The sequence below is a fragment of the Psilocybe cubensis genome, chromosome 10 (genome assembly GCF_017499595.1).
Source record: "Psilocybe cubensis strain MGC-MH-2018 chromosome 10, whole genome shotgun sequence".
In the NCBI taxonomy this organism is placed as follows: domain Eukaryota; kingdom Fungi; phylum Basidiomycota; class Agaricomycetes; order Agaricales; family Agrocybaceae; genus Psilocybe; species Psilocybe cubensis.
In genome coordinates, this window is record NC_063008.1 from 481439 (window position 1) to 501072 (window position 19634).

General features: G+C 48.6%; 5 protein-coding genes across 5 annotated transcripts; 3 read left to right on the forward strand and 2 right to left on the reverse strand.

The window, feature by feature from the left end:
• Positions 1-440: 440 nt before the first annotated feature.
• Positions 441-2237, forward strand: JR316_0010479 (uncharacterized protein; the record flags this gene model as incomplete). Its single annotated transcript, XM_047896147.1, has 6 exons — positions 441-536; positions 629-717; positions 793-935; positions 1025-1088; positions 1135-1222; positions 1296-2237. The coding sequence occupies 6 exons, from the start codon at positions 441-443 to the stop codon at positions 2235-2237; spliced, it is 1422 nt and encodes a 473-aa protein (XP_047744192.1).
• A 1322-nt stretch (positions 2238-3559) lies between these two features.
• JR316_0010480 (uncharacterized protein) lies at positions 3560-4354 on the reverse strand (the record flags this gene model as incomplete). The annotated part of the gene is made up of 2 exons (XM_047896148.1): positions 3560-4147; positions 4271-4354. The coding sequence occupies 2 exons, from the start codon at positions 4352-4354 to the stop codon at positions 3560-3562; spliced, it is 672 nt and encodes a 223-aa protein (XP_047744193.1).
• A 2606-nt stretch (positions 4355-6960) lies between these two features.
• JR316_0010481 (uncharacterized protein) lies at positions 6961-7733 on the reverse strand (the record flags this gene model as incomplete). The annotated part of the gene is made up of 2 exons (XM_047896149.1): positions 6961-7560; positions 7668-7733. 2 exons carry the CDS (start codon positions 7731-7733, stop codon positions 6961-6963), a joined length of 666 nt encoding a protein of 221 aa, XP_047744194.1.
• Positions 7734-11007: 3274 nt separating this feature from the next.
• On the forward strand, positions 11008-14708 carry JR316_0010482 (uncharacterized protein; the record flags this gene model as incomplete). The annotated part of the gene is made up of 13 exons (XM_047896150.1): positions 11008-11243; positions 11311-11737; positions 11797-11943; positions 11999-12153; positions 12211-12323; positions 12375-12571; positions 12630-12943; positions 12994-13078; positions 13134-13334; positions 13383-13722; positions 13779-14003; positions 14060-14358; positions 14409-14708. The coding sequence occupies 13 exons, from the start codon at positions 11008-11010 to the stop codon at positions 14706-14708; spliced, it is 3039 nt and encodes a 1012-aa protein (XP_047744195.1).
• Positions 14709-14962: 254 nt separating this feature from the next.
• On the forward strand, positions 14963-16816 carry JR316_0010483 (Flap endonuclease GEN-like 1; the record flags this gene model as incomplete). The annotated part of the gene is made up of 8 exons (XM_047896151.1): positions 14963-14986; positions 15036-15086; positions 15143-15283; positions 15347-15462; positions 15518-16088; positions 16154-16403; positions 16452-16609; positions 16667-16816. 8 exons carry the CDS (start codon positions 14963-14965, stop codon positions 16814-16816), a joined length of 1461 nt encoding a protein of 486 aa, XP_047744196.1.
• Between the last annotated feature and the right edge of the window lie 2818 nt (positions 16817-19634).

Genomic DNA, 19634 nt, shown 5'->3' on the forward strand with positions numbered 1-19634 from the left:
GTCCTTTTAATCGATTTTTACCTTTCATCTATATTTTTCTCTGGGAATATCCTCTCCGCAACAAAATTCCGTCCCCTCTCCTGATTAACAGCCTGATATCTCATCGAACGGTTCTCCTATCGACCCAACAAATACGGTGCAGTGCTCAATTATCATCACTCATCAACACGGCAGCATACCTCGCAGCAAAGCACGCCAATCCCCTCTACGAATATAGCAACTTCCTCTCTCGCAAAGGCCTATAAAAAGCCCTCGTGCCGTCCACATCTATTTGCAGCATCTCTGACTTGATCTTGATGCCCTCCCGAAGCAGTCTGTCCAAATACCCTTTGGGTGGTGGGGAGGGAATGTAAACATGTATAATACCAGGATACCCACCGTATGCCTGAACCCCCCCCTCCTTGACAACACACCATTTTCATGCACCCTCCCCCTGCAGAATGGCCTTCCCGCAGTTCCCGCCGCTGACGCTCGTTCTCGCCGCCACCGCCGCCTTGCACGGTGCGCTCCTCGTCACCGCGCAGACCACTCACACGGTAAGCACAATACCCACGAAAATGACTCCTGCTGCACGGTGATTCTACGCTAAGCTCTGTTTGGTATTGGTATCGGGATTGGAACTGTTTAGGTGAAAGTCGGCCTCCAGGGAAGCTTCTTCGATCCCGCAACCATATCCGCTGGGTTAAATGACACAATCACATTCATTTTCGCGGGATTGTAAGTGTGTACCTGATCCACGTCTCCCAGCCTCAGTTTGACTTTCCTATTCCTATTCCTTTTTCTTTTCCGCAGCTTTCATACTGTTACACAATCGAGCTTTGCCAACCCTTGCTCGCCCCTTCCGGGGGGCTTCAGCAGTGGTCCTGCTGGGACGCAGAATAACGACACGCAGCATCCTATGACATGGGATCTGCACATCACAAATGTCAGCGAACGTAAGTCCCACAGCAACCAAATTTCAGAATTCGCGAACCAGGACGACTAATGATTACCATCTGAATGTCTTTCTGTCGGTCTTACATAGCCATCTGGTTCTTCTGCGAGATGACACAGCCAACATCTCATTGCGCGGTTTCCGGCATGGTTGGGTAAGAAATGTCCACAGTATCTTGATGAATGCAAAGGAATTCATAGACGGTATATCAGCGTTATCAACCCCCCGAGCATTGCTGCGTACACAAGTTTCAGAGCAGCAGCACAGCAGGTGACAGGAACGCCCCAAGTAAGCGCAGACCCCTCCCAACACTAACCACCCAACCACAACCACACCCACTAACAAACCAAAACCTCCCCAGCCTAACTTCCAAATAGCGCTGACAGGCATAGGCGCCTTTGCCACCCAAACACCCGCAATCCCATCCACGCCCGTCTCCATCCCTCCCTCCACCCCAACCCCCTCCGACTCCTCCACCTCCTCCTCAACAACAAGCTCCTCCACCACCTCTCCCTCCGACACATCCACCGCCGCCGCCGCCCACTCCTCCTCCTCCTCACACCTCGGCGCAATCGTCGGAGGCGCCGTAGGCGGCGCCGCCGTCCTCATCCTCGGCCTCATCCTCATCCTCTGGCTCCTGCGCGTCCAAAAATCGCGACGCACAGGCCCACCCGGCGCACCGGACTCGCCCACCTCGGACGACGCCAACTTCTTCCGGTACAACCCCGCGCCAGTACGCCGCAGGCCCAGCGAGGCGTTCGCCGAGGCGAAGCAGCTCGAAGCCGCGCGCAGCCTCAGCGCCACGCGCCAGGCAACACCCACGCCCGCCCCCGCGTCCGCCCCGTCGATGTCGATGTCGATGTCGATGTCGCCTAATAGACGCGGCGAGGTCGTGCAGCAGCCGCAGTTCCCCCCGGGTGTGCCGAGGACGTTGATGGTCGAACCGCACATGCTGGACAGGCAGACGTCGTTCGGGTCCACTGCGATGTCCTTCACTGGTAACTCCAGCGCTGGGGCAGCGTCCGTGGATCATCACCAGCAGATGCAGCAAACTGCGAACCTGAACATCCATGCGCTTGCGAGCGAGGTCGCTGGGATCCTGCGGCAGCCCGCGAACACAGCACCAGTAGCTGCGCACCCGACTCAAGAGGGCACCCCGCGGAGCATCCGCAAGCTCGCGTCGGACAGCAGCAGATTCGGCGCGGAGAGTATCCATCGCACCGAGAGCCCGCTCAGCCCGCCTGCGTATCGCACCACCGTCGTATCCCAACAGACGCTCCCTGACACACGTCCACATACCTGAAAAACAACTCTGGATTTTTTTTATTTTTTGATATATATTATACATACATACAGAAATTGCCCTCTTTTTCTGTTTTTTTGACTTTTCTAGTCAGTCGCGCTCACGCTTTTGTGTGTGTGTGTGTTGCTTTTTTCGTTGCGTCTCTCATCTGATCTTGCTCTCATTTACTCTCATTATATTTCTTTATATTCACTTCACTTCCCCCTCACGATCCACTCACACTATGTAGTAGTACCACCTCACCCCTCTACCCCCCTCACAAAACAGCAGGTAGCAAGTAAGTAACGCCAACCCGACACAAATATATCACTCCGCAGACGGACATACTTATAGACATGACGGCTGTAATGCAAAACACATTGACCATTATACAGTTCATCAATGTTTGACCCAGTAATAGATGCGAACTCTCCCATACACACAGGTAAAACCTGGTAGAGCCCCAAGGATTTCACAGCGTGCCGACGGAACAGATGCAGGTCTAGACTTCGAGGAAGATGTCAGAAGGCCGGGTATAGCGCTTTTCTATTGCGACATACAGTACCACCAGACGACAGATGCTGTGAGACGTTCTAGCAACAACCACAAGTCAGCGCGAATATGACTTGTGTCCGAGTAATTAAGAGGATCTGCATCGATACCGCCGACGAGATCTTCAGGGGGGTGTTGCGTTGCCGTCGATTAATCCATACCCAGTCTTCCACCCAACCACAGCAGCTGAATTTAGAATATCAGCGCACAAGGCAAAGGTCCATATATACCACACTGGGAACATCAATGTCAATTTTAAAAAAATAAACTCCCACCCAGAATTGAAACCACCCCAGCGGCGCTCCTTCAAGCTGAGGCGCAGTCTTTAGCCTGAGGTTCGCCTTATGATCTTCCACGACAAAAGATAAGTGAGATAGACGATAAGTCAAATATACATTACACAATTTGAAGAGACAAGATACAAAAACAACAGATAGAGTTCCAACGGTAGCATGCAGCAGGTATTTTGGCGGAGTTGCTAGACGAGCCTCCCATCCCATCCAGTCCAGTCCAAAGTAGCAGGCAGAGAAAACAGAAAATAAAAAAGAAATCTAGCTGTATAGAAGTATAATCAGCTATCAAATTAACCATTCGACTTGGAAGCGCACAGAAAATGATAATGACAAGTCGACCAAAAAATCAAGCAAAACACATACCATAGTTCATGATCATCACACCAACGCCCGCTGTCCGCCCTTTCAACGTCCATCCGTCCATCTTTCACCGTCACCATCACCGTCACCATCACCAGTCACCGTCACCGTTCACCAGTCACACCCCAGCGCCCACGCTCACGTCGACCCGCCAACGAGCTGTCCCACCGCATTCGCATCAGTCCCCGTCCCCACCGCCCCCGCCACAGCCGTCGCCGCCGACTCCGTAGGCCTCCCAATCACACCCCCCTGCGTCGGCGTCGCGCCCTGCGACGGCCCCGGCTGCGGCTGCGGCGCGTTCGGGTCACCCACACCCTGCGACGCGCCCGTCCCCGCACTCGTGCTCGTGCTCGTCCCCGTCCCCGTCCCCGTCCCCGTTGTGCTGGAACTCGAGCCGTCCGAGGAAACCTGCGGCGGCGCCCCACTCCCATTACCATTCCCACCATCATCCGGCCCAGTCGGCGCAACGACCGCATCGCTCCCATGCTTCTTCTTCGACCCGCCCACGCCCCCGCCCACCGCCGCCGCTATCACCACGACGAGTGCAATGACGATGATAACGATGCCCTTGCGTGTGCGGTAGAACGGCTGTCGCTGCTGCATTCTGTGGGCGTTGGCGGTTGTGTGCGTGGGGTTGGCGGTGGGTGGAAGGGCGGCTTCGAGGTCGGACCCTTGCTGTGTGGGCGTGCTCGGTTTTTCGACGAGGAGGTCCGGGTTGTATCCGCTCTGTGTGGAAATTCCATATGGTTCGTGTGTTCAGCTTTCACGACGTAGAAAAGGAAACGGGAGCAAAAAAAACCGAAAGCAAACCAGAAGCTAAAAACAAAACAAAAAGAAAGAAAGGCTCACCTGAAGCTGCGCCTTGGTCGCCGCAGGCGCAGACGCCAACAGCGCCGCGTCATATTCCTGCTGATGTCCTCCATTAGACGCCATCGTATGTTTTTCTTTTCTTTCTTCTCTTCTCTCTATCCCTTTATCACTTTATCTCTGCCCCGTCAAATATCAAGCCTGGTGTGCGATATCAGAACCGGCTCCTGGTCGGATCTAAAAGCCAAAGGTGAGAGCTGAGCGCCGAGCTGCTGAAGAACGGACAACGGACGAGGAGGTAGAGGAAGAGGAAGAGGAAGAAAACACGAAACGCCAGTCAAAGCCCAATCCAATCCAATACGGAGGGGATCAAAAAGCGAAGCGAATCAAAGGTACGTACAGCCTCACAGGATCAATTCCAAATTCAATTATGTCGCGGGAGGAGCGGGCGGCCAGCGCACGCCTGTCCTGTCCATCTGTCCGACCTGCTCGGCGGTATGTATAGTATAGTATAGTATGCGTGGGTGCAACAAGTAAGTGCACCTTGACAAATTTACAAAACCTATAATTATATGTGGCAAATCGTGATCATAAATATAAGCTATCGTATCATTCGCATTGGCCTTTTCCGTGTCCTTTGCTGCAGTACAGTATATCGCATTGTAAGAAGCATCCGAGGCATCCATCCATGATTCCATCCCAGACGCCCGAAGACAGAATCCGCAAATTAAGCACGACGCACGAAGCACGCGCAGAGCGCTGAGAGTTGAGCGCTTGAATTTCTATAGCGCTAAAGCTTGAAAGCGACCCCAGTATTTATTTCTCTTTAGGAAATCCGTCTCATTCAGCATGTCGTGTAGGTCCTTCTTTTTTGGCCTTGTCACATTCTTTATCATAATTCCCGTCGTCCCAAAATCAGCATTACGCTTCTGAACTAACGAAAACGTATCTCTGCGCTGCTTTCTTATGCGTATTGGTAATTTTCCATTTTATTCCTCTCGTTCATTCTGCAATCACCATCGTTCATCGCCGTAATGATATCAGAAGCGGGCGCATCCATACGGCCTAACAGCCCTGAACCGAGTATCATACTTTCACCTTCCTCCCTTGTTCCATCCGCACCTACTAGCATGTAGACAATACTATATACAAAACATGCATATATTTATATCTAGCGCCGATAGCCTTTTTCATATAAGCACCAAAAAATCGATATCAATATAACGACCACGATGAAGTTGAACAACGACAAAGGTTAACCCTAAACATATACAACCCCCAAAAACCAAATACGAAGAGGAAAAAAAAAAAGACACTCAAAAAGCCCAACAAAAGACCCAAAAAAAAAAAAAGAATTCCCAAGAACCCAAACCCAAAGACCCAAAGCCCCCCAAAGAAACAAAACGAATCGCATAAAACAAAGTCATATGCCCAAAAGCCCAAAAGCCCAAAAAAGTGTATCTATGTAGAAATAGCAAGTACTCCAAATGAAGAAAAAAAAAGAGACGTATATAAGCACCCAAGCACCCAAAAGAGAAACATCTAAGCCCGTGTAAACCAAAGTGAAAATGAGAAGTGAAGCCGCAGTAAATCAGTACAACCCATACAAAAGCACAAGACCCAAACGCCAGGTGCTAGCGATCCCCGCATCGCACCGCCCTAGACCCTAATACCGCAATACTCGTCCAAATCAAAATAAAAAAGGGGAAGAACAGTCCTACTCCCGGTACCGGTACCAGCCCCAGCCCCAGCCCAATCCTGCTCCTAGTCGCTCGCATAAGGTACAGATACAGACATAGATCATGGAAACGGATGTGGAGACAAATATGGATGCGGACAGGGATGCAGATGCGAATGTGGTAGGCAGGTACAAAAGCACTGCACCAGCGAAGTGAATGATCATCGTTATTTGCCGGTCGACACAAAGGCGATGAGGCAGCGAAGTGGATATTCATCATTATCTGCGTCGTGACACCGAAAATGTCCAGGAATATCTTGTGTAAGTCCCGCGGATAATGGTCAATGGATATGGATATAGACCGTCGGTTCTCGCAATCTCGCAGGCTCGCACCATTCAAAAAGCAGCATCAAGCATCGAAACGCAATAGGGGAGGGGGAGGGGGAGGGGGAGGGAAACAGGGAAGGCGAATGCACGAGGCACTGGTATCAAAAAACACCGGAGAGGGGTAGCATGGAAAACTGGCAAGGGGTGGGGGACACTGCAGAGGGCGGGGAGCGCACCAGGGAGTGGGGACAACGAGAGGGATAGTATATCAAGCATAGGAAGCAGTGATAGGGAGCAGAGTAGCGTAGCGGGTAGAAAATTCGTGTGTGTGCATGTCAGAGTGACGATGGAAGAGGGAAGACTTAGCCCGAGACTGGGAGTGAAAGGGAGGAGAGGGAGGGTGGATTCGTGTTTTCGAGAGGATGGATATGTGTGTGATTTGTGTTTTATGATTTATGGATTGTAATTTTGATTTGTGATTTGTAGTTTTTGGTTTTTGACGCCGTGTGAGGGCGTCGGTGTGGGTGTGTGATGGATGGTGACGGTGAACAATGCAATGAAGGCGAAGAAGAAGGGTTGATGTGGCATTAACGATGACGGTGAAGGCAAAGGTGACGGTAAAAGTTAGCGTGAAAGGCGGCGTGGGCGTGGCTTGGCACAACAAAACACACGTAGTATAGTATACGTAGCGCGCAGTGCAGCGTGCGTGAACTAACCTTGTGAGCACCTACGACACAAGCGGCGCCGCATACGCATACCGCAACAGATTCCGACCCGGGGGATTGGGTATGGACGATGCCAGCGGCACCGTCGTCGCCGTCACAACGGCGTTCAGGCCCTTGATCGGATTCGCAGTCACAGCGGCCATAACGACCGTATGCGGGATCTCAGGGTTCTCCATCACATCCGTCGTCGACTGCGCTGGCATCATCCCTGAGCTCACACCCGACGACGACGAAGACATAGTCGTATGCACACTCCCCGGATTCCTCGCCGGCTCATCATTACTCTTATTCCCCAGCACCCCGCCCACAATCCCGCCCACAACAGCAAGAAGCGCGACGACACCAAGCACATAGCCCCATTTCGTGCGCCAGAACGCGGGGAGCTGCGAAGTCACGACGAGGCGCTGGGAACTCGCGATCGGGAGCTCGGCGTCGTGGTCGTGGTCATGGTTGGGGGAAGAGCCTGCGCGCGGGGCGGCGGAGGCGATGGATCGTCGGGTGCGCGCGGGTGCTAGCGCGGGGGTGGGCGGGGACGTGGACGGGGGGTCCCGGTCTGTGCGCGCGTGCGCATTCGCATTCGAATCGCGATCGCTCAAGTCTGCCTGGGATAGACGCGTGATGAGTATACCGTCACCCAAATATAAAGCACACTAAATCCCTCCTCCCCACAGTGACAATGAAAGAAAAGCGAGCGAAGAACGGTGCGTACCTCGATATCTATGTACTCCGACGAGACCCCGTTGGCCTGGTGGGCCTGGGGTGCGGGAAGGGGCATCTCTCGCCCTTCCTTGATCCTTCCTTCCTCAGGCGGAGGGGATTTCAGATCCCAGACGATGACGGTGGTAGCAGACAAAGGGCTGAAGCAAGTTGAAACGGGCACACTGCGGCGTTGTCAGCTGCTTGGACCAGTTGTCTCTGAATCTAGACCCCTTGATTGCTCGTCGTCTCTCTTTCAACAGCAATGCTAGCACCGTCAAAGGTCAACAAGCAGCACAGGACAACACAAACGGACAGAACACAGCTCACCTCGACCCTACACACCCAACGCGTTAGTCTTCGTCGCCGTCGCAGGAAACCAGAACCAATTGCAAGAACCAACAAACCCGAATCGAGCCAACGCAACCCTGTCGAATTAAATTGACACTCAGCAAAAAACTCAGAACATGTCTAGCAGTCTTCCCGGTCCATGCTCGGTCCCTGTTCTGTCCTCTTCAGTCGTTCCATCTGCCCCCCTGCTTCTTCTTAGTGAACCCGAAACAGGTCCAGGGCAGATATGTACCTATATACATACGTGCGAGTGTAGACGAGCGTGTCCTTTGATTGGTAACCCGTTAACCCCCTTCAACCTACGCACCGTCGAATTACAGACGACACCTACGGCATTTGTATTTTTAAGTCTCCAATTGCAGCAATAAAAATAATAAATATCGTAAGAACATTCGCGAACGGTCGTGATCATGATTTCTCTTCATGATGAAGAAGGGAGAAGGGATATAGTCTGAGAGGCCCGGCAGGAGGACTAAGTTGAGATTCTAGGAACAGATTACAACATCAACCTCAACTTAACATATCACATCACCACATCTCGACTCGACCTATAGCAACCATGATCTATACAATCGACCATACGATCCCTCCCTCCCGCTACAGCTTCAACACCTCGCAGTCAAAATATTAATAACAATACAGCTTACCTTACATTCCCTATCATATCTATACCACAAGTTCACAGCATCCTATCATCACCTAGAAATGGTATCAAAAACGCCTCAAAGCCCTCAAAGCCACAAGCCTTCCTCGTCTTTACCTGTCGTCAATGCAGCTCGAGGATTTCTTCAAATATCATACCTTACCTCGATCGATCTAGAATCTGGATCCCACATTGATCACGAAAATGATAAATGAGCAACTTATGAAAGGTTCGAAGTCCTTCAAAGTTTAATCACCAAATTTCAAGTGTCGCCCTGCCGTTCACAGCTCATGATCACATCTCACTTACCCAGGTACTCATACCTTGCATCGTCTACCACCTTATTTATTTATTACTATCAACGCGCCTCATGGGGAGAACAAGAACGAGCTGCAAAGGCCACTTTTGAGCTTTCAAGTTTTTCGATTTTCAATTTTCAGCTTTCAGTTTGAAGGCTAGACTGGCATTCGATACCCACACTGTCATTCGAGACGACTTTCATATTCAACATAACCCTAATAACCATAGCCATGGGACATCGGGGACGCGGACATTGACGTTGACGTGGGTATGTAATCCAAAAACCGCACGCGATGTCTTGTCATCTTGTCTTCATCTACGTCAGACACAACGCTCACAAAAAGTAGTGATAACTATAGTCAAATCCCAACAACAACAATAATAATGTTAAACACAAGTTGATGACAGTGGGCCCGCCTAGCTCAGGAGTAGGACTCACACCACTCCAAGTTTTCCGACACCTCAAGGCCACATTCGACTCCCTAGGTCCGAGTCTCGTCAGTATTCTCAGCATTCAATCAAAGGGCGGAAGAGGATCAGTGATGTCCTCTGACCTATGCTATTTTCAAGGATCACTAGCCAGAGCGCGCGCAGAGCCGCTGCGCAGCGCAGGCAGGTATCCATACACATACATGCCACACTCCGCTTTTGATATCCAGGACAAGAAAGCAACAGGAAAGCAGACAGGACAAGCAACAGTCACACATCAAGAGAGACAAACAGAGTACCGTGGTTCACAGTGTGAAGCAAGAAATTCGACTTCAGAGCGAGGAAAGAAGAGGAGAGGAGAGAGGAGGAAACATAGACCTCCCTACCCCCTACCCCCGATTCCCCAACACTCAGGCTCTCCTCTTGAGTGGACAAAGAGCAGAGAAGAGAAGAGAAGAACAAAAATTGCAACTCAAAGACTGAGAGTTCACAGTTCATAGGTATGCGCATAGCAGAAGAACGTGAAGCCGTGTCCGCGTCCCCAGGTTTGTCCCAGGCCCTAGCACCACACCCTTCCACTCGGATAGAGTGACCACTGCACTGCATAATTTCAGGGACGTATACCAGACATCACACTCGCACTCGCACTCGCAGACCGCAACAAGTCAGACAAGGGAAATTTCCTAGCGTCTTTCCCAGAATAAGCACGAATGCGAATGCGATGTGAATGCAAATGCACATGTACGGATACAGATATATGCGCCAAGGACAAGGGGTTAACAACGCACGGACCCGAATTCGATTTTGCTATTTGATTTGATTTCACCTCGGGACAATTTCACCATCCGCAACGTGTCGGCCAGCTCCCAAACAAAGAACACTGCCAGAGGAGTTGATAGATACCAGATACACGGATAGATTCACTGCAGCAGACAGGCGCAGACAGGCGCCCGCTAACATGGCGTCCAGGAACCACCTTTCATCGAAATTGCCACCCATCAAGCCGATGACACCAAGGACAAACCCAGAGCTCCAAATCAATCCCAATCCCAGTACTCCAGCACAGTCAGTCCTTCATCAAACCGCATATAATGATACAGACGGAAAGTGGCATCTGAGTACAGTTTTTGTGGGTCTTTCGGGCTCTCGCGGTCTTTTTGTTTTTTGTATTCTGTTTTTTTTGGGCTGTATATGTCTAAGGTTAACATTTTTATTGTTTATCGTAGGAGTGGAGGGAACAAGGAGACCCCCGTGGCATTCCTTGGGGGTAGGTCACAGACGTTCTGTGACCTACCGCACAAATTTGGCCCTGGGTCACAGAGCTGGGTGACTTTCACTGAGGCATTCAGTGAGCATCGCGACCTGCACCGGACAACTGCGGGTATGTGCCGCCATTGATTTTTGTCTGTGGCCTCTAGTGGCACTGGCCAATATGCGCACAACACCGGTCAAACTCATGAGTGCCATTCAACGTGAAATGACCGGTTATTTTCTTTTGGTGAGTGTCCATTCTCCATCGCTCCAGTGGCCCATCGTTGAAATCACCTAGTACAACATAATAAAAGAATGTACTCTATAAGATGTCTTATGAATATACATTTTCCCCCACCAAATTTTTCTGAGTAAACCAATGCAGTCTCGCATACTATCTCGCACCGAGTCTTCTGAGCAAGCTCAACATGCTGAAATTATGATCCCTACGACCGACGCCAATGGTATTATCAACATATCCCGCGCTCAGTACATGTCTAGGCTAGCTGCTATACGACGGAAAGAGCCACTTCGCGAAGCATGTATTGATGCTAATTTGGCACCACCTAAGAGTGCAAATTTAGAGCGTCTTCGAACGATGTTGACGGACTACTGGTATGTGGCACACTTTATACACTCTTATTTCTATATGCTTAGTGTGTTTTTTGGGTCGCGTTAACAGGTATCCTCCAATTGTCATGGAGGAATCAATTTCTAATGAAGTTTCTGAGCTACAATCTTCTAGCTCGCAACATGCTAGCACATCAGTTTCCGTGTTGAGAGATAATAACGACGAAATCCTTGTTCAAGAATTTGGGGTTGAAGGTGCTGCTGCTGAAGAGGTTCTTGGGTACGATGATGATAGTGATAGTGACCCTGAGGATGAATTTCGAGAGGTTCTTGAGATCAACGATGAGCTCCTAGACCACACAGCCCTCGAAGACGACGATGAATCTGACTTGGAGACTCAAATGCAAGGTGGACCATTTCCAGGCGAAAGTTACACCAAATTTCAAACTCGGATCCGGCTCGAGGAGACAAGACGTGCAGAGAATAATCGACGAGCAGGTGGAGTTAAGACTCAAAGTGCGGTTATCAAAGATTGGAAGGTCATTCATTGGCTGTCTCTATGTATACACATTCCAAATCTAACTTGAATATCTTTCAGATCTTTTGTGGTCATGCCTTGAAGACGGGTCAAATCAAAGATGAAATTGTTGATGCCCACCATCTATTATTGTATATTCGGTACTGTTCCGAGCGACCAAAGCGAACACGCAAAGGCATTGACATACCTGGTACATTTATTGGCGCGGTAAGTCCTGATATTAGTGTATCAGATGACGTATAAAACTTACATTGATTCTCAGTCACACATTAAGAAACTATATTTTGGTGCTCTTCGTATCCGTAAAGAGCAAGAAGCCAAAGACCCCAGTCTTTCCCAGCGGCGCCCAGCAACCAATGTCCATGTTTGGGATGCACTTAAAGGTCGTATGAATGAAGCTCTTCGACGGGCTCGAGAGTCTGTTTCTTTTTAATCTGCTACACTGATTATAAGTTGCTAATTCCATGTCATCAGAGGCCTCATACCCGAAGAGGACGCGCCGGACATTGTGGCCAATACATTTCTCTCCGGAATCACAGAAGCGCAGATGAACAGTGTTGGAAAAGGCTTTCTTATGCATCGAGAGTGTGAGTAACTTTTTGAATACTTTGGTGTAATAATTTGACAATGTTTTCTAGTACGTTCGGTTATCAATGGTCATTTGAGCTGGACTGCACAAAATGCATCAGGAAACCGTGGGGATGATTTCCGAGCGCTTCGACTGGCTGAGCTGCAGCCATATGTCTTTCTTCATCCAAATAAAGAGACGGCCATTCCGTGTGTTCTCGGATGTCAAGGAGAGGAGAAGGCAGGTGCTAGCAGAGGAATGAGAACGGTAAATTTAAGCTCTCAATTCACTTGTTCCTATCTGATATATTATCTACACTATTCAGAAAGTTAATCCGGTGTATAGTGTATTTATTGCCCACCTGGATCCAGTTAAATGCCCACTGGGAGCATTTGCTTTTTATCATCATTTCCTTCACGACGTCATTGATATCACCTCAGCATTAGATATCAACTGGTCGATCAATAAAACCTGGCGACAAGTACGTGTTCTACATGGCAAAAAGTCATATGCGACTCCATACCATGAGCAAAGCCTGTACAATCTCTATGTTAAGGCATTTTCCTCTGCTGCATTCACATCACATTTGAAAGCACATCTACCACGTCATATCCTTGGATATAATCAAGAGCGCATGGGGTAAGCTCAAATGTATTTAGTTAAATGCTTAATGACTTATTTCAATTCAGTGTTGATCCCTCTGTAACATCTCGGATGGGATGGGTACGAGGAGAGACTTATTATGATACCTATGCACCGGCACTTCCAAAAGAGGTAAACTTTCCCCTTCATTATCCCAAAACCTACTAACTGACTGTGCACGTATTAGGCTGTACTCGGTGCACATGGATATAAATCTCATGAGGTGTATGACCCCATTTGGCGTCATGTTCACATCCCCGAGGTATTTCTGTGTCTTGTATGCCCAATGGCTGAAACAATCTATTCAGATGTTGTTGGACGACAAAATCTGTCTGGTGCCGCAAACTACTGGTCAATGGTTATGGAGCTACGTCCCTATCTGTTCCAGGTAAGAACTTTGTTAATTGTACAGTGTTGTATTAATGTTATACTTTAGTGTGGTGCTGCCATCTTTCAAGAAGTACCAGAATCAGCATTATTTCGGCTTCCGGCCTTTGCTCATCAAGATGTCCAGAATTGGATGAAGCACCAGTTTCCAAACGATTTTTCTTTGTTGAAAGCGAGTGCAGGAAGCAGGGTTGATCTCCAGCGGATCCAGAATCAGCTCCTTCAGCTTGCCCTTGAAGAAACCCGATCATTACTTGCATCACAAAGTGTTCAATTAGCTGAAGTTGCTCGAATTCAGAAGATAGTTGAGCAGCGTACTCAAGTGTTATCACCGGCAAAGGGATATTCAGCAGTCCACTACTCGTCTAGAGTGTCTACAGCATCATCGGGTGTGTCACATAGCTGTTTCATGTCGTGTTTAATATTTATTGACCTCTTTTCTTAGCTGCAGTTCATGAGCCACTTCCTGCTCTGCAGCTCACAACAGCCAATCATGACACATTTGAAAGTGCTAACTGTGAAAACGACGACACCGGTGTGTATATGGCTGAAAATGGGGATTTCCGAGCATTTGCAAATGGATCTCCAAAAACCCCAACACATACCATTCGCCGGAAGCGTTCACAGGTTGATTTAGTGCTACCGAGTGCGTCTGCTTTCACAGAACAGGGTAGGTTATCACCTTTACCATATATATGTTTGCTAAATACAAATTTGTGAATACAGGTCAGCCACAATTCTTTTGGCCTCCGGTCTTTGGACAGAAATCTGTGACATGGGACCAAGTATTTGCTCTTATCAAGCAACCCGAGCATTTATGGGACTGCTGGAAGCCATCAAAGACACTTGATAAATATGATCTTCACGATCAATGGGCGTGCTGGAGTGTTGGTGAGGGGGTAAATGATGCAGATGGTAATCAGACATCTGTCAAGCCGCCTCTACGTGAGGTGGAACGTCATTTCGGATCATTCAATCCGGAGGGTAAGCATCTCAAAAGTTGGCGAAGCGGAATTTCATCCAAAGTAAGGAAATTTGACATTTATATCAATTCAAGGACTTACAGAAAGCATAGGACCGCAAATTCTGGCAGCGGTTTCGAGAAATTCCTGAGTTTATTGACTCAGAAGCTCATAACCGCAAGGTCTCTCCACTCTCAATTATTGATGAACTTGAGATTCTAGGCCAGCAAGACAGACGATTAAAGGGACTTTCAGCACTTACAAAGCATATCAAATTAAAACGAGAGGCTGTATCTCCACAAGCAGAGACGGAAGCTCCACAGGTAGAAGCGGAAGCCTCTCAACCAACCAAGCGGAAAAAAGCCGTAGCTCCTCGTCGTCCTTCAAAAAAGGCAAAGCAGGATGAATTATGACTATTAATTGGTATTTTTGACGCTCTTCCTTATGTACTTGACTGTACTAGTTTATCTTTCATAGTTTGTGTATATTTATGCAGACAGAGTAGCCGCAGACAACCATGATTGTAAAGTTTCAAATAACAAGATAATAATGAATACTTAATGCCGCAGCAGCTATGCAACTTGCTTTCGTTTAAACTCTCCTTTAACTCGTCTTGATTTCAAACACACATCTTGCAATCCAACACAACAATTGCTGCATTTTCAACATGGGAATAAATGGACTTTCAAAGGTGCGTACAACGGAATAATGTTAGGTATAGTCTTACAGTGTCAAGATAGGCGATTAAACCCATTGAGGAAAGAGCATCTCTATACGAGAGTGCCTCTAAGGTTTCTATGGTGGTCCTCTACGAATTCTTTTCATGAAGCTGTGTTACTTTTTAAAGTATCCTGCTATCATGGTCTTTGTGTACGATGGACCGGGACGTCCAGCACTCAAGCGTGGTCGTCGTGTCCAAAATTCTCCACCATTCTGGACAGCTCCCTCTATGGACATAGTACAAGCGTTTGGATATTATGTCCACCAGGTATGCCATAATTTATTCTATTGAATAACACTAGTAGCTAAGTTTTGACGTTGCCTTGTTTAGGCACCCGGTGAGGCTGAGGCCGAGCTTGCTATGCTCAATCAACACGGCCTCCTTGATGCAGTCATCACAAGTGACAGTGATGTTTTTGTGTTTGGAGCGACTACAGTCTATCGCACGTATGTAGACAATGTTATCAAATTGATTGAATTGGGATTGAAATCATGATAATAGCATCCCGGCCAAAACAAGACGTTTTGAAGATGAAATTGCTGTATACACGGCTGAAAACATATCAAATGTTATAGGACTAACAAAGAAAGGTCTCATTTTAGTGGCACTACTTTGTGGAGGAGACTATGACGCAGTAGGACTCGACGGATGCGGTCCAGCTACTGCTCTTGGCCTCGCAAAATGCGGATACGGTGAAAGTCTGATTCAAATAGTTCAAACTTTTCACGGAGAGCGATTGACTGCTGCCATTGCTCAATGGCGTTTGGACCTTCAAAAGGAACTTTTCTCAAACTCCAGTGGACATCTGAGAGGAAAGGAGCGATCACTGGCCAAAAGCATTCCTGATTCTTTTCCCAGCCTTGATACACTCTCACTCTACTTGGAACCTGTAGTATCTGCCGGTGCTTCGTCCCATCTTGCTCCTGTTTATGACTTTAGGCACAGAGAACCATCTTTGAATCGTCTTGTTATGGTGTCATCGACTCATCTGGGGTGGAATACAGAAGAAATTATAAAGGACAAGTTCAAGAGAAATGTATGGGAAGGTGTCTTTCTGCAGATGCTATACTCGGTGAGTTGTCTATACTACGTTTAAATGCAATCGTAGCTGTTATTCATTGATCTGGCATATTACAGAAGTTTATTCTTTACGACCACACCCAGCAGATCCTTGCCACACCCAATATTCAAGCACGTTTATTCAACCGTAAAATTGCTAATCGAGCTGGTCGTATGGCACCAAATACTTCTAGATACCAAGCCAGATTATTGGTATCGGCACAAAACTTCATCGCATTGATGAACCCCTCATTTCAGTCGTCTACTAATTCGGACACATTTCGAGCTTGGGTCCATATAGATGCCTTACCGGAAAGATTGCTTCAAGGTTAGTTTTGAGACAAATGGTATTTTCAGCGCTTACATTGACCTCTAGAGCTATCTGGGGATACTAAAACCACACAAAAAGCTGACAAGTCTCGGGTCATGTTTGTTGAAGGATCTTCTGGAGATAGCAGCCAACAAGCAGCTGCATTTCCAGAGCCAACCAAGCATCATCGGGGCGGAATTCTTGAAGCCTTGGACCATATGATGGTAGACCTTGAACATATCAAATTATTGCAGGATATTAATCAATAACGGACTGCTCAGAAGGGAGAATATGCATCCTCAACTACAAGATCCCTGTTGATTGATCCCAATGTCATCGACTTGACAGAAGATTCTGACCATGAGAAGAGATCTATATCTATCCCATCTTCGCTGCCTGAAACTGAATGCTCAATAATTGATTTGACTTAGTTATGCTTCCAATATGAAGACACGGACATCATCTTTGCTTGTACCTAGTCAAAGTAGTATGCATTGACTAATCTACCGTATTACTCTACTGTCTGGTATGCAACTCATGACTTGACTCTACTGTCTGGTATGCAACTCATGACTTGATGGTCGGGAAAGGCTTTGATCATATTAATCTGCTTCACTAATCTGCTTTGTTTCGATGAGACTCAATAATCGATGGGCACATTGCAGGGTGCAGGGCAGAGTGCACAGAAGCAGATGATGATGGAAATGGGATGTGCACACACGGGGTATACTTGCACGACAGAAAAAAGTGGTCCTGCACATAAAGACGGCATTGTACAGTACGACTCAACTTAGAATGAGGCCGGTGGGGTATAGCAGTGTAGGAAAGGAAGAGGGTGAAAAACTATGGGCAATCCCAGTGTATTTCCATGCCTGAAAATTCCTGGGCCACCCATGCGAATTGAGGCACAGTATACCGCAATCTCTCCATCACCAGTCTCCCAGGCATTGATGCCTGAGGGCAGCAATGTATGCGATAATATGCGGGGCGGAGCCAACAGTGGGCAGGATGGAGATGTGACAGCGGACGGGGCAGGACGGGGCAGAGGTGATGAGGGGGATACACCACAGAGGAGAAGAAGGCAGGGGGATCCAACTTGGGTGATAAGAGAAATCGACATACGCACCTAGTGTGTCGATTCCATCAACTGCGCCTTACACCTTGCATGGATCCATCCCAGCAAAAAAAATTAGAGAGTAGTTAGCACATAAGAAAGGATGAAAGAGAGCCTGCCGGCAACGGTGTATGACCATGCCTGAGGATTCCCAGTGTGCCGGCAGGCAGAAATAAAAAGAGAGGAAAGAGTGCTCACAGACCTGTATGCTCCCAGCGCGAGCTAAGACCCACGCAATCAAATGTATCTCGCGGGAGGCCACTGGGATAAACACGGGGGGAAAGTGCAATACAATCACCCATCGCGTGGACATATGTCAGGAAGAACAAAGGAAGAGACTGGACGAGTTTCTGCTTACCTTACTCACACACGCAACGCCACCATGCAATGCGGGAGCAAAGTGCGACGCGACACGACGTGATTTGGATGTCGAGTCTCTACCCACAAATACTAGTAAGTTGCTCACCTTATTTTCTCTTCCTTACCCCACCACCATAGCGCGGGAGATAAGGCCAATATGTACGACGCGACACGACGTGCCGGCCTTCGGGGTGCGTGTTTGGATGTCAAGGGCGCCGTGTCGCACTATTTGACGCCCTGCCGCGCGACTTGTGACGCAAGACTGCAGAAACTCCAAAAACAAGGTAGAGTGGCAGAAATAAACAAAGAAAATAGATTACTCACGATTGGAGAAGTGTGACGCAAGGGAGAAACACGAATCAACGCGCATTGCATAGAGCTCGCCCCATGCTGAATCGCCTGGTTGAATCGCATGGTGCCATAATGTCTCTCTCAGCGGTGTCAAATGTACACTCGTACACTCACCTTATTGTCACATTCTATTTCCACCTCTCCTCCACACACAATGCCCTTCCTGCAACGCGAAGCGACGCGCAGTCGCGAGAACTCCGCCATCCAAGCGATGCCATGCAAATCGGGTTCGGATGTTCGGATTGGGTCGAGGGCGGCCGTTCAAGCTACCTATTGAGGCAAAGGACGGCGTCGGGGGTCGAAATTCTTGTGACCTGAGCGGTCGAAGTCGCGCCAAACATTGGTGACCTGGGAGTGACGAGCGGCGAGCGATCGAGGGGCGGGTCCCAGCGAGCGGAATGGAGGTGAAGGGACGAGTAAGAAAACGAAAGGGAAAGTCAACAAAAGCCGCGGCTGACTCAGCTTAGCTAATCATTCCCGGTGACCCAAAGCGGGTGACCGGGTCCCCAGGTCACAGGGAGTTCGCTATAGAACGAGGAGACCCCAGTGGCCTTTCTAAGGGTCCGGTCACAAGGGTTTTGTGACCGCCTGCCAAAATTGGCGGGCAGTCACCAGAGTTGGTGACTTCGCTAGGGACTCAAAGTGAGCTTTATGCCGGTTCGGCGATTGTAAATCAGCCGTGCCTCGCCCTATCTCTACACAAGCTCTGTCAGCGACCACCGCCATCACCATGCCTGTCCCCCCAAACCGTCCAAGCTCACGTACACAACTGGATTTCTTCGATAAACCGCCGCTCATCAACCCTCAGTTGGCAAGACTCAAGCCAACACCATCTAGACCAACTGCAACACCGTCTAAACCAACAAGACTGCCAATTCAAACACTAACACGCTTTCAAACGCTAACACGCTCGCCATGCACTCTCAATTCCTATATACCTTCGTTGCTCACAAGCCCCGCTATAGAGGTGGAGGGTTTGAAACTGCTCACAACGGTGGTCTGAATATAATCAAGTCAGGTACGTTATTCAATATTATGTCGATCCTTCACTTATTGATTGTGGAAGCAGCGCAGGCAGCAGTGCTCTTCTTGCACGGCCCTCACTGTCCCACGGACAATCACCGCCCTCTGTGTTTGAGTTGCCATTGCGCAAACACTGTCTTTTTGGGCATCAGACCCACGGGTGTTCTACTACCCTCGTTCTTGCATCTCAACCATCACATTGTCTTTCCTTGCGCATCTCAAGTCTCACGCGCGCTGTGGTGTCTATTTTCTCTCACAAAAGCACACAATCCTGTTGTCGCCATCTTACTGTCTTGTTCAAAGTCGGTTTGGATCACACGTTGGAAAACCAGAATTGTCATTGTGAGTATTTCAAGATTCCTCTATTTTTTGACACAGATGCTCAAATGCGACACCAATTA